Below are 13,202 nucleotides of genomic sequence, written 5' to 3' on the forward strand. Positions count from 1 at the left end.
GATTACTTCTCCAAGTGGATTGAAGCCGAGCCGTTAGCCACGATCACCTCTCAATAGTGTGCTCGGTTCCTTTGGCGCAATGTGATTTCACGCTTTGGCGTGCCCGTGCATCTGATCAGCGACAACGGCCGCCAATTCGTAAGCCAATACTTCAAAAAATTCTTGGCCACGATCGGGACGACCCACGTCCGGTCGTCCGTGGCTTACCCGCAGGGAAATGGACAAGTGGAGAATGCCAATCGGACGATTCTGGAAGGTCTAAAGAAGAAGCTACACTCGGCCGGTCGTAGTTGGGCCGATGAGTTGCCATATGTTCTATGGACTTATCGGACGACCCTGAGGGAGGCTACTCTGGAAACCCCTTTCGCCCTTGTCTATGGAGCAGAAGCCCGACTCCCGATCGAGGCTTGGATCCCGGCCGACCGAGAACGAACTTACAATGCGGAGGAGAATGAACACTCGATGGTCGTGGATCTCGATGGGGTCGAGGAGAAAAGAGAGCTAGCCGCTCAGCGTATGGCCGAGTATCAGAAGAGAGTCAAGAGTTCAAAGGATGTCCGGGTCAACCCTCGTTATTTTCAGGTGGGAGATTACGTTCTGCGACGAAGGGAGGCCAGCCAACGTTTGGAAGGTGGGAAGCTAGCTCAGAATTGGGAAGGGCCGTACATCATCAGTGCTGTCGTACGGCCGGGGACATACCGACTGGAGACAACAACCGGTCGGGTAATCGAAGGGACTTGGAATTCCGAGTACCTCATGATGTTTAGGCATTAGCCTATTTTTTGTAATTTTCAGACGAAGTGGGGGCTCGACCTGTGAGTTAGTCCCGGTCGTCGTTTGTATTTAAGTTCTATTGTTGTAAATATTTGTTCAACCGCCTGCGAGCGGGAAGGTTCATTGTATAGACGATCGGTGATTGCTCGACCGTTTGCACACGGCGGCCCGGTCGGTTCTTTTCTTTACCTTCATTGCACGCAGGTCAAGTCATCACCATGTTACCTCGACCGGGCGAGTCTATCGACCGGTCAAACGCGCTCCTCTTCGGCGGACATTTGGGTCACGCCATCGATCAGGAAAGCCAGAGCTCCCAGCATAATTCCCCGATCCGTCCAACTTCTTTCCACTATCGCACCCACTCATGCCTCGAGGGCACAATAGTGTGGGGGCTGGGATGAAGGAAGTGTTGTAGGTCCGTCGCTCGGGAACACCCCGATCGTGGAGGCTTACCAGTTTTCAAAATTTCGAAAAATTCGACAAGGCCAAATTCCGGTCGAAAGATGCACGACTAAGCCGTAAGGCCGCGAGGTCGGGCATTAGACCAATCATAAGACGCATGGCCAGGCCATAAGGCCACAAGGTCGGGTGTTGAACGAGTCTAATGATACACGACCGGGCCATGAGGCCACCAGGCCATAAGGCCATGAGGTCGGGCATTAGGGGTTCGGCGTATGTGTGTTTGAAAATGAAAATACAAGACGAGTGGAACAAGTTAAGCAAAAAATAAATTGTATTAATCAAGAACGTGCCCGGTACAAACTCGGGAACGGGCTCCCGATCAAGGTCGTTTACAAAAAGAAGAAGTACAACCTATTTCTACTTCTTCGCCTGCTCGGCCTCGCCTTTCTTAGAAGGCTCCTTCCCGCCCGAGGTGGCCGCCGCAGACCCGCTCGGCTCGGCTGGTCTTTCCTTCGGGTCAAACGGAGATGGACCGGGGTTAGAAAGATCCGGAGGGAGTGCGGACAAGACCAGCTGGAGATCGTCTCCTTCGAGGGCCTGTTCCATTCGCTTCTAGGCCTTCTCGAGCATCTTTCTTTGGCCGGCTTTGAAGGCCCACCGACCAAACGACAGCATTAGGTCTTCCCCGATCTTCGTTCTCCGGACCGCCTTGAGGAATGCCGCGCCCGATTCGCTGTCCTGAAAAATGAACCGGGCCAGCTCGTCCGGGTTGTCCAGCCGGGCCTTTAGCTCCGCGACCTCCTTGGTCGCCTTCTCGGCCGTCGTCTTCCACTCGGCTGTCTCCCCGATCGCCCGCTGCGCGACCTTCTCGGCTATCTCCTGGTCTTCCCGACTCTTCTTTAGGTCCTTCTGGACCTTCTCCAGCTCGGCCTGGATGTCCTTGACCTCCTGAAGGCGTCGGGCGACGGCCTTCTTGTGTCGATCGGCCTCGTCGGCCAGCATGGCTCGACCTTGAAGGAGCTGGGCCGCTCGGGAGATCTGCAAGGCACATTATGTTAGCTCGACTGGGAGTACTTAACATGTAAAATTGAAAAGGGGGAAGAGTTTGTACCTCGGCCAAGTCGTGACCGATCTTTTCGGCCACCTTGGTCGGGGTCATCCGGCTCAGGTCTTCCTTGGCCGGCCCGGCGTTCCCGATCTGAGCCAGGATGATCGAGCTGCCCTTGCTAACCTCGGCCACGGGGCTCGGACTTTGCTGCTCTCGCCAGCGCTTAAGGCCGCCGCTCTCGGTCACGCCCTTCTCGGGCACATTTTCTTTCCCTTTCCCGACCGCCACCCGGGCGACCAGGACCTCGGACGCATCCACCATGAAGCCTTCGGCCGTGGTGATGGTCGAGGTGCCAATCGGTCGGGCAAGTGGGACCTCCTTCTGCCCGGCCGGCTTGGTCTTCGGCTTCTTCTTGCCGAGTGAAATCTTTGCAGGCGGGGGAAGGGGGGCTTCATCATCTCCAAAATCTGCCATCGCTGCAAACAAAGAAAATGAAGTCAGTTAGGTCGGGAAGTGAGGTATCTCTCGAGGAGTTAGGATCGGGAGGAATTAGTTGATGTTAGACCTTTCTTCTTCCGTTTGGACGCTTTCGCGACCGTCACGCCCATTGGCACGGGCAGGTACTTCTCCGTCAGGTCGTACACGGGGGGCGGGAGCTCGGCCGCCTCGAGACTTTCGGCCGTCCGGAAAATATTGTATTCATGAATCTCGCTCGAGATCCGAGCGACTGCGTCTTTGAGCGGCTGCGTCTCGGCCGGCAGGACTTGTTTACGATAATGAGTGCTCCAAACTCGCTCAACCGGAAGTATCCAAGGATCATACTTGATCGAGAAAATTCGGTTCTTCCAACCCTTGTTGTTCCCGGGTAGCCCTTCAATCGCGCACATGTCCGTTCGGGACTGTAGCATCAAGAAGCCACCTCCGTAGCTGGCTGGGAGAGTCTTGACCTGATAGATGAAGTTGAATAACTCCATCGTGCAAGACACTTCGTGCCGAGCGCAGATCTGAGGAAAACAGGTGATAATCCTGTGCGAGTTGGGGCAGATCTGGGCCGGGACGACCTGGTAGTACCCCAAGAAGGCCGTCAGGAGAGGAGGAAAGGGAATGGCGATCGGGGCCATCAGGGAATCGTAATGCATCCCGATCCATTTCTCCCGATGCCGGTCGATGACATTCCCGAGCTTCCGACTTGTGTCAAACTCCACCCGACCCCCGAGCCTCTCGGCAATCCTAGCCGCTTCTCCCTTGGTCAGTCGACTCATCTGCTGTTCGACGTTCTCGCTGTTCAAGAACTCGAACCCGTTGTTCGCCGGTGCGGCCGACTCAGCTGCCTCTCCCTCGATTGGCTCGGGAACGTTTTCTTGATCGTTCCCTTGAGGGTCGGTTTCCAGGTGTTCCCCAATCACCCCGGTCGGCGTTTCCCTAACGCCCTCGGCCGGGGAGCCTCGTCCGCTCGTTGAGGTCTCCTCGCCTTCTCCATCTGAACTCCCCGACCCGCTAGAACTGGACCCCGATGTCCCGGACGGGCTCGATGATTCCCGTTGCTCAGGGGCCTGCTCGGGGGCTTGTTCTGGTCGTTGGACGACCTCGGGTGAGTAGGACATAATGTCCACTTCCTCGTCGCTGATATGCTCGACTTCCTCGTCGTAATCCGCGATCGAGACGTTTTGGCTATCGGAGTCTGTCATTTCGATCTACCTAAAGGTCGGTCGGGGTTAGTATGGGACTCGGGCCGTTCGGGACAGTTAGTTATAACCTACCAACTCTACGCACAAATGTAAACGCTAAGTAAGAGCTAAGGACTGAGAATTTACCGATTGAAGGTGCTTGGCTTTGAAAAGCTTAGAAGTTCTTTGCTCGACTGCTCTGCTGAAGTGCTTCGCTCGGGGCTCTCTGAGGGTACCGATCGATGCAGTAGATTGGAGAAAGTTCAAATGAGGGCCTCAAGGGCTTATTTATAGGAGAGCATTTAGGCGGGAAACAAGTCCACTTGCGTGACACGACCAGCGCTGATTCCGAGGCGACCGTTGCAGTCGCAGAGGCCGGCAGTCCTCGACACGTGGCAGGAGAGGGAATGACAGCTGGCCGGTCGGTTTGGCGGCTGACGGTTGGGCTTCTTCATCCCATCCTGTTTTTTACCGGACGATCAAAAAGGCACGGGCTGGGGGGCTCTTGGTAGGGAATACCCCGACCGACATAGCGTTACCCCGACCGGTGTGCCTTCGTCCTTTTCTTCTTGTCTTTGCAGGTAACAGGTCGGGTTTCTTGTGAAGAACCCGGTCGGGGTCCGACCGGGTGTTACTCGAGCGACAGTGTCGACCACCGAGCGGTAGCCCTTTAGCGAGAGAGCTGACGAGGAACACGTGGCGGCTCTACGCATTGACAGGCAGGGCACCCGGGACGTTGACACGTGGTTGCTACGTGGGAAGCATGCCGAACGACCGGATTTGTGTCTCCGGCTCCGCGGCTATAAATACCCGCGACAGCAACAGTGAGAGGGACTTTTGGACGATCGATAGGTTGTTGTTTGAGAATCCCGACCGCAGTCAGTCGGTACTCAGAGCAACCAAGTAGATTGTACTTAGGGACTTCATTGTGATCAATAAGAGTTATTTACTTGCTTTAATTGATCTCTTATTTACTTAATTACCGCATTACGTGGCAATTGACACTATCAGCTATATATGCTTTTCCCAATTATATTCCACTCATCATATCTTTCGAATCACTAATGATATTAGTGAATGTCGATTTTCTCTTTGCCGGAGTAGAGGAGCTTTGAATTTTTTTATTTCCTTTCTCTAGTACGGCCAGAGGCCAGCAACTGGAACCTGCACACATGGGACAGACACGAACGACGAAGGCGCAGAAATAGGATCTTTGGACACAAGCTCAACAATAAGATCAGAAGTGTGACTCGATATAGGCACAAAGAACTCATTCTCAGGGATAGACACAATTGGTGTTGTACGAGGAGGCAGGTATAACATAGAGAAGGAGATACATTACGGATACTAAAACCTGTAGAAAGAATTTTAAATAAGGGGAAAGTAGGCACTGAATCTACCACAGTCAAAACAGGAGTAGTAGCACTGAAATATAGCATGGCACAGAGGCAATTCCTTATGCAGAAACATAAGGTACAACTAATGCACCGACTAGGTCTGAAACATGGGGTTTTCCTTAGTCCAAGGTAACACAGATTCAACAATGGGTACAATCTCAGATTGACTCAAAAAATGGTAAAGACAATGCTTTACACGATTTCAGATATGAGCCAGATGTAGATAAATTCATAATTTCAGACAAAGAAACCACACTATATTTTAGTGATAGATAAGTGAGACTCAGAAACTCAACAAATAGACACGGTTTCAAACATCTATAAATTTGAAACAATAGCACAAGAAATCATACCACAGATTGAGAAGATAAAATAGGAAAAGATACTGATTGAGATGACAGTGACCGGGTGACGGCAGCGATGAACTTTGGATTGCTCCTCCTTCGCATACCCACAACTACTGAGATGACAGTGACCGGGTGACGGCAGCGATGAACTTTGGATTGCTCCTCCTTCGCATGCCCACAACGACTGAGATGACAGTGACAGCAGCGATGGACCTTGGATTGCTTCCATGGAATGACCATTGGAAAGTTACAGCAACTAGAGCAACCAGCAGGTAGCGGTTGTGGTGGCTTGACCAAGAGTGGTGATGAGCTTCTGATGGTGAAGATTGTAAATATTAAAGTCAGAATGTGGAATGGGCAGAGGTTTTTGCCTGGGATGATTTTGGGAGGAGATTTCCTAAAGGAATTTGGGAGGAGATTTCCTAAGGAACTTGGGAGGAGGTTTTCCTAAGGGACTTGGGTGGAGATTTCCTAAGGAACTTGGGAGAAGGTTTCCTAAGGGACTTGGGAGGAGGTTTGCCTAAGGAGCCAGTTCTGAGCATAAGTTTTGAAAAAAACTTGCAGGGAAAGAAATAGCATTATAGGCACATGGGTTCTAGCTTGGAAAATTCTAGACTCATGGATTTCTATAAATAAGGCAACATCCTTCATTCATCATATCATCCCATCCCATTCCATCTCATTCGAAATATACAGAGAGTATAGCAAAATTCAGTAGAAAAAAAATAGAGAGTTATATTTGTAATTCCTATTGTATTATCCTTTTGCAATTCTTCTTCAAATTGCCTTGTTCTGTGTATGATTTATTTTAAATCTTACACTAGAATTTATTCTCAATATTTCCAGTTCAAGTTGCTATTGTAAATTTGTATTGTGAACCCGTTTCGATCCTAACAAAGATGAGATCCGATGGTAAAACATACGTAGTAGTAGAGAAGTCGGAATTGAAAAATTATAGGAACACGGCTTCTCGTCGCGGTTAATTTCCGTGTGTATCTAGAATGTATGTATGAACAAAGATATATACAAGAGGAAAAATAGCTCAAGAGTTCTCTTTTATTCATAATTGCTCTTTTATGCTTGTAGGGAGAGGGGAGAGAGTTTCAATGTAGAGAGAGAATGCATGGTAGAAGTGAAGGGAAGCACTCCTAAAATGGAGGATCAATGGCCCTTATATAGGCCAAGGGTTGACCTGCTAACTTTGACCGGAACCGTTTGACCCCGACCTAAACTGAAGCACGGAGAGTCTGAACCCGGGGTATATTCCCCATCAAAATGAAACTGTAGTTGTGTTGAAATGAAACTGCAGTGTATACAAAATGAAACTGAATAACAATTTCACATATTTGAGTGTATATATATTGCCCAGCAAAACTGTAGTTATATCAAAATGATACTGTAGTTGTGTTGAAATGAAACTACAGTGTATATAAAATGAAACTGAATAATATTTCACATATTTGAGTGTATATTTGTGCAATGAAACTGTAGTTATATCGAAATGATCATGCAGTTGTGTTTTAATGAAACTATGATGTATATAAAATAAAATAACATTTTCACATATTTGATTGTTATAATATCGAATGAAACTGTAGTTATATTCTGTAATTATATCGAAATGAAACTGCAGTGTATACAAAATGAAACTGAATAAAAGAGTTACTTTTTGCGGAATGGTGCGAAACGGGTGCCGTTTCTTTTCATTAAACAAAACGACATCGGCATCATTTAGAAGCTCGGTGCATAATCCATTATACACCGCGGTGCACGATATAATTTGCCCGACTTATTTGTCACTCTCTTGCAATACAATACGTTGCACTATTTAAAATATTATAATAAGAAGTTTTTAAAGGACAAAGCGCAAAATATTTTGTTGGGTCTGCATAAATATTGTCATCCTTCTTTCCACATCATCTTGTTTATGTGAAGAAGTTTTCACTTCCATTGAATATGAATTAATAAGTATAATTAGTTAAAAACTACTCCATACTATATATATATATATATATATATATATATATATATATATATATATATATATATATATTGTATACAGTCATACAGATGGAAGTAGTGGTATAAACATGAGTTTAGGTAAAATATTAATATTAAGTGTTGAATACTATTATTAAAGCTAAGTTGCAGCAAATTCAATTCACACACAGCTTCGTCTTCTGAAATTTGTTAACAGTGTCACCATTATATTTTTGTGGTAGCACAACCACACAACGCGGGCTGATCATTTTGTACGTAGGTGTTTATGTTTCAGCGGCAATAATCAACTGTACTCCACCATACCAATCACTATGATGTAAGGTTTTGATTGGCATTTGGCAACATTCCATAAACATCTGAACATCTCTCCTTCTCCTTCTCCTTCTCCTACTCCTAGAGTGATAAGCTTCCAAACTGTTTGTTCCAATCCTCGTATGTGCCCAGTTCATTCAATGATACCGAAGGCCTTACCTCTTGTAACGAATTCTTGAAGTCCTAACAAACAAACAAACAAACAAATGCAAACCCACAATTGCAAATCAAACTGGAATGGAATGGAAAGCAATCAAATTGCATCATCATATCCTTTGTATTTTAGAAAAGAAAATCACCTGAAGAGAAACACCCCTTATGTCCTCATTCCTTAGCTTTGTGATTTCAACGCCCTGCTGAAGAACCTCTCTAAGTGGCCCCATTGATGCATCCTTTACTAAGTTCTTCATGTCAGATCCAGAATACCCTAATAATCAACCAATTTTTTTTTTAAAAAAAATAAAATAAGGAACATGAGCCAACAAACCAAGACACGAAATAAATTAATTGTAATTACGTGCACTGCACAAACCTTCAGTTAATTTGCATACAGTTTCAATCTCCTCTTTCGAAAGATTAAATAATCCATCCTTCTCCAACAGATTCTGGATTATCCATGCTCTTGCTTCTTTATTTTCACAATACAATATGTTAGCAACATATTATATGCAGTAGCTCCCTGCTGTAAAAACAAACAGGGAATAAATGACTGCAAGTAGTCACACCTGAGGAAGGGAGTGGAATATAGAGTCTCTTAGTAAGTCTCCTCCTTGCAGCCTCATCAAGCTCTTGTGGTCTATTAGTTGCACCTGCACTACCAACACAAGAATCAATTCAATGCACCAACTGTCTTAATATGAATCCATTATGATGGAACAATGCTGCGTAATTACTTATACTGTTATTAGATTACACATAAATCAGCAGCCTTGAATGCTTCCTTCAGCACATGTTTAGATTGTAAATGCATACATAGTGTGCAACAATTTCAGTAGTAGAGAAATCACCTATAAGCAGAATTTGCTCACTACCACTGTCAAAGCCCTCCATCTCAATAAGGAACTGTGTCTTCAGCCGCCTACTTGATTCATGTTCACCTTCCGATTTGCGCTACAACCACCACAAAAAAAGGTCTTAGCAGGATCCTTCTCTTAGCATGTGGTACATAGTAATATGGTTCAAACCCTGGACTACAAAGCTCGTTCCAGATGGATTAGTAAACAGCACTACTGTTCTCAAATTCACACCAACTGTATTCTGTCATCAAAATTTGAGCATGGATTCTAGGAGTTTCAATCTTTATTATTTAGCTGAAATGTACAATAACTTCTTGGATTATACTTAGTACAAGCAGGAAATGCACTATTTCCACTTTAAAACAGAAAGAAAGACGCAATTCTCCAAAGCTCATTCTTAATAGCCCACATTTGTTACCCAGTAGAAACAGCAGATATGTTTATCTTCTTTTTTTTGCAAATATATGTTTATCTTTTCATTGGACAGAACCTACATACCTGAGAAAGCAGAGAATCGATTTCATCAACGAATATGACAGCAGGTTTACGACAACTGGCAACTCCAAATAGTGCCCTCACTAACTTTTCTCCCTCACCAATCTACAGCAATGAATGTCAATCAATGATTTTGTAAAAGTAAAAAATCTTTGTTTTTTTTTTCTTTATTCTTTTTCCCAAGATATAGGATTCTTAACAATCTGATGATAAAGAATATACATACCCATTTGCTTGTTAAAGAACTGGCAGATATGTAAAAGAATGTTGCTTTAGCCTCTCCGGCAATAGCTTTCCCTATCATAGTTTTACCAGTTCCCTGATGCATGAAAGATGTAACATTAAACAACTCAATTGTCTTTGATCTGTATCTTTTCAGTACGTGGACTATGGACATACAGGTGGACCAAACAGAAGAAGGCCACGGCCTGGGGAACGGCATCCACTGAATAAGTCGGGGCGCATCAATGGATAGATGACCATCTCATTCACAACTTTCTTAGCATGCTCCAACCCAGCTATAGAGGAAAGAAGAAGAAAGCTAGGTGAGGATAGAGAATTAGAAATTGATCAGCAAAAGAAGGATGATATTCATCATAATCTTACCAATGTCATTCCACCTAACATTGGGATCCCGATCCATAATCTCATTGCTGACATGTTCAATAAGTCTAGGCTCTAGATTCCTCAATTTCTCAGGAAGCTCACCATCAGGACCACAAAGCATTTCCAAACTTAACAGTGTGGAAATAGGAAAAGTTATGCATTAGATATGGGCAATAAAGCATAATCGGTTCCTCTCCTTTTTTTTCCCTCTCCTTATGAGTCTAGAGAATTCACATAGAGAAGTCAACTAACCATCTCCGTGTTGAGTCCTCTAACGCATCTTCACCTTTCCCGGCATTGCGTGAAGTCACATTACCACCATTATTCCCACTCCCTCTGATTGGAGGAACAAAATTACCTCGAACACCACGGCGTGGAAACCCATAAGGCCGGACTCCATAGCTTTTGTTTGCCATAGTGTTATCACTCTGTGGAGAATCTGTAGCACTAGGAGAACCATTTAATCCTCGTCTTTGCCTCACATCCATTTCCTATCATATTAAGTCACTGAGGAATTTAAACCTCTAAGAAATCCTCAGGAGTAAGAATTTTATAAATAAAGCAAATAAAGTCAGCACACACTTGAAGGTCATTAGAAATTTCAAATACTAGTATTAGAACATACAATCAGTGCATTTTCTTTTGGCAATGAATTATCACTGCATCTCAGGAATTTAAACATCTTAGAGATCTTCAAGAATGACAATTCAATAAATGAAGAAAATAAATTCAGCACACACTTGTACTTCATCTAGTAATGGAAAATACTAATATGAGAATGTGCAACCAGAGTATTTTCTGTTGGCAAAGAATTTTCAATGCATCTATCTTGGGTTCACATATAAGAAGCAACCCTGCCTTCCAAGAGTTAGATATGGGAGACATATATAGACACTAAACAAATAAATGGAAAAAATAAAATAAAATCTTGTTATTAAGAAATGCAAACAAAGAGAGAGAGGTAGAGAGAAAGAGAAGCCATGAAACAGATATCTCAGAGAAAGATAATGGTGACAACATGTAAAAATACTGCTCAGTGAAATCAAATGAGTACCAATTTTGCTCTAGCAGTAACAAATCCATTGCAAGGAGAATCAGCATCAGCTCCTTCATTGCACAAGGGGGATTTCACATTCTTGTTTCTTTGCCCAATGGTTTCCTTGTGGAGCCGTTTCATTTTGGGACTATTCCCAAAAGTTCTTTCTGCATCTTCATCTTCAATCTCCATGGTGGCACCACGATCCTTGGAGTCATAATTTGAATGAACCTTTTCTATCAAGCAGATATCTGGACTATTATCTTTTTCAGATCTCTTATGGTTATACCTGGAGACATCTCCATAATTTGTCAGTACTGGTGATTTTGAGTTCTTGCTAGTCAGATTCTCCCGCCTAGTAAGTTTATCTGCCTGTGAGAAATTGCATGAATTTCCATTAAAATGAAATAAATTATGAGGGTGTTCCGGTTAGAGGTCAGGTACCAGCAAAAGAGAAAATAAAAACCTAATGGGAAAAGGAATTATTGTTAAGTAGTTCACTCAACAAACATGAAATGAAGTACAATTTGCTATATACCGTTTTATGACAAGTTATTCCCTCAGATTGTTGAACGAGGGTTTGAAAGTACTTTGATTGTTTAATCTTATCAACGTCAATGCCTCCTTTCTTGGTAAATATGCAGCCCGGATCTCTACCTGCCTGTTCAAAAGCTAGGCTGAAGGTAAACTGAGCAGTTCAGTAATTGTCCAGTAAACGTTAGCTAAAGCAATGAATTTCAGAAATGATATCAACACAAATCAGTTACATTGTTGAGATTAACAAGAACCAGAAACAATAACAATGTCAAAAAGTAAGGAAGACAAGATTTACGTGGTTCATGTCTACATCTACAAGAGTGAAACTGTTCTTTATTAATTGTGATGGTGGTGATCAAACATCCAGGGTTACAAGCAATCATATTTATATGCAACTCTAAACATTTACAAGTACAAAAATATCCCTGTACTACGGGCTCGACCCAATCCGCTATATTCCTATTCCTTATGAGACATACTTAACATACATGAAGATGCCGTGCTAAGTCTAATGAATGCCAACACTCCAAAGAAAGCCTTCAATAGGTTAGCAGAATAATAGGCCTCTCCTTACATATTATTCAATAAGCAGACACACAACTCTCCACATTAATAAACATGCATTCCTTGTTAATTTACACAACAAACTAGTTAAATTCAAATTTTCCCAAGAACAAGCCTACAATTGACTTTACAGTTTAATTATTTTCTCCTCAAAACTGAAAATCTATACAGGTATGCCTCCAATATCAGTTATAAATAAACAAGCAGGTCAAACCAACGCGCATCGAGTTATAAATCAAATAAACTAAAAGATGTAAAAAAAAAATCTAGTGAAATTACATTCCCATTGGGACTTAAAAGCAACTATGCAGACATAAATAAGTTAAAAAACATGTAATCAGCAAAAATATTGAATGAATCTATACCGATCGGACTCAGGAATTAAGGAGCGGCGAGCGGAATCGAGGTTCGATAAGGCTTCGCATCGGATAGGGCGAACGAAAGCCCGGTCGGTGTCGGAATGAGAGTGGGAATCGAGAAAACCGACGAGCCCCATCGCTAGTACTTGTGCGGAGCTGAAGTCCCCTCTCTCTCTCGCCTGCTCGGCTCCAAAGACAAAAGAGTGGAGCCTCTTCAGGTTGGTATCCACTTCCTTTCTCCACCATACTTCCGACTTCTCTTCCTCCATTTTCTGCTGCTTCGTCTCCAAACTCGATTGCTTTCCCGCCATTTCTTCTTCTATCTGCTGCACAGTTGCGGACGGCTCCTTTTGGCAATACACCTTCACTTACTTAAATTACAATGCTACCCTCGTTGGCCTCGTGTTTTACTTCCTATTTATCTATGAGTATAATTTAATTCCGTTTTTTTTTTTTTCATTATTGATCGTAATTTTATTATTTTCTAAAAATAATACAACTGAAAAAACAAATCTAGAGAAATTTAGGTACGGCAAGGCAATACCATAAGTAAAAAGAATTTGTTGAAGTTTTGCTGGCAGACTAGGTAAACAAGGTGGTAAAAAAAAGTTGACATAATGGTCACTATATTTACATCACAC

General features: G+C 43.8%; 1 protein-coding gene across 1 annotated transcript; it reads right to left on the minus strand.

The window, feature by feature from the left end:
- Nucleotides 1-7,730: 7,730 nt before the first annotated feature.
- Nucleotides 7,731-12,908, minus strand: LOC109149895 (fidgetin-like protein 1). The gene is made up of 13 exons (XM_019297890.1): nucleotides 12,568-12,908; nucleotides 11,640-11,778; nucleotides 11,120-11,473; nucleotides 10,318-10,556; nucleotides 10,066-10,193; nucleotides 9,859-9,977; nucleotides 9,686-9,778; nucleotides 9,463-9,564; nucleotides 8,956-9,058; nucleotides 8,674-8,757; nucleotides 8,481-8,576; nucleotides 8,248-8,375; nucleotides 7,731-8,131 (listed from the first exon to the last, which is right to left on the minus strand). The coding sequence occupies exons 1-13, from the start codon at nucleotides 12,870-12,872 to the stop codon at nucleotides 8,030-8,032; spliced, it is 1,992 nt and encodes a 663-aa protein (XP_019153435.1). The 5' UTR covers nucleotides 12,873-12,908; the 3' UTR covers nucleotides 7,731-8,029.
- Between the last annotated feature and the right edge of the window lie 294 nt (nucleotides 12,909-13,202).

The sequence above is a fragment of the Ipomoea nil genome, unplaced genomic scaffold (genome assembly GCF_001879475.1).
Source record: "Ipomoea nil cultivar Tokyo-kokei standard unplaced genomic scaffold, Asagao_1.1 scaffold2165, whole genome shotgun sequence".
NCBI classification, from domain to species: domain Eukaryota; kingdom Viridiplantae; phylum Streptophyta; class Magnoliopsida; order Solanales; family Convolvulaceae; genus Ipomoea; species Ipomoea nil.

Excerpts from the sequence above, each read along its gene's own strand:
- LOC109149895 (XM_019297890.1), bottom strand. The coding sequence starts at position 12,872 with ATGGCGGGAAAGCAATCGAGTTTGGAGACGAAGCAGCAGAAAATGGAG. Across the intron at positions 9,978-10,065 it reads TGTTAGGTGGAATGACATTG|CTGGGTTGGAGCATGCTAAG; the intron begins GTAAGATTATGA and ends TTTCCTCTATAG. Across the intron at positions 8,758-8,955 it reads TGAGCAAATTCTGCTTATAG|GTGCAACTAATAGACCACAA; the intron begins GTGATTTCTCTA and ends TTGGTAGTGCAG.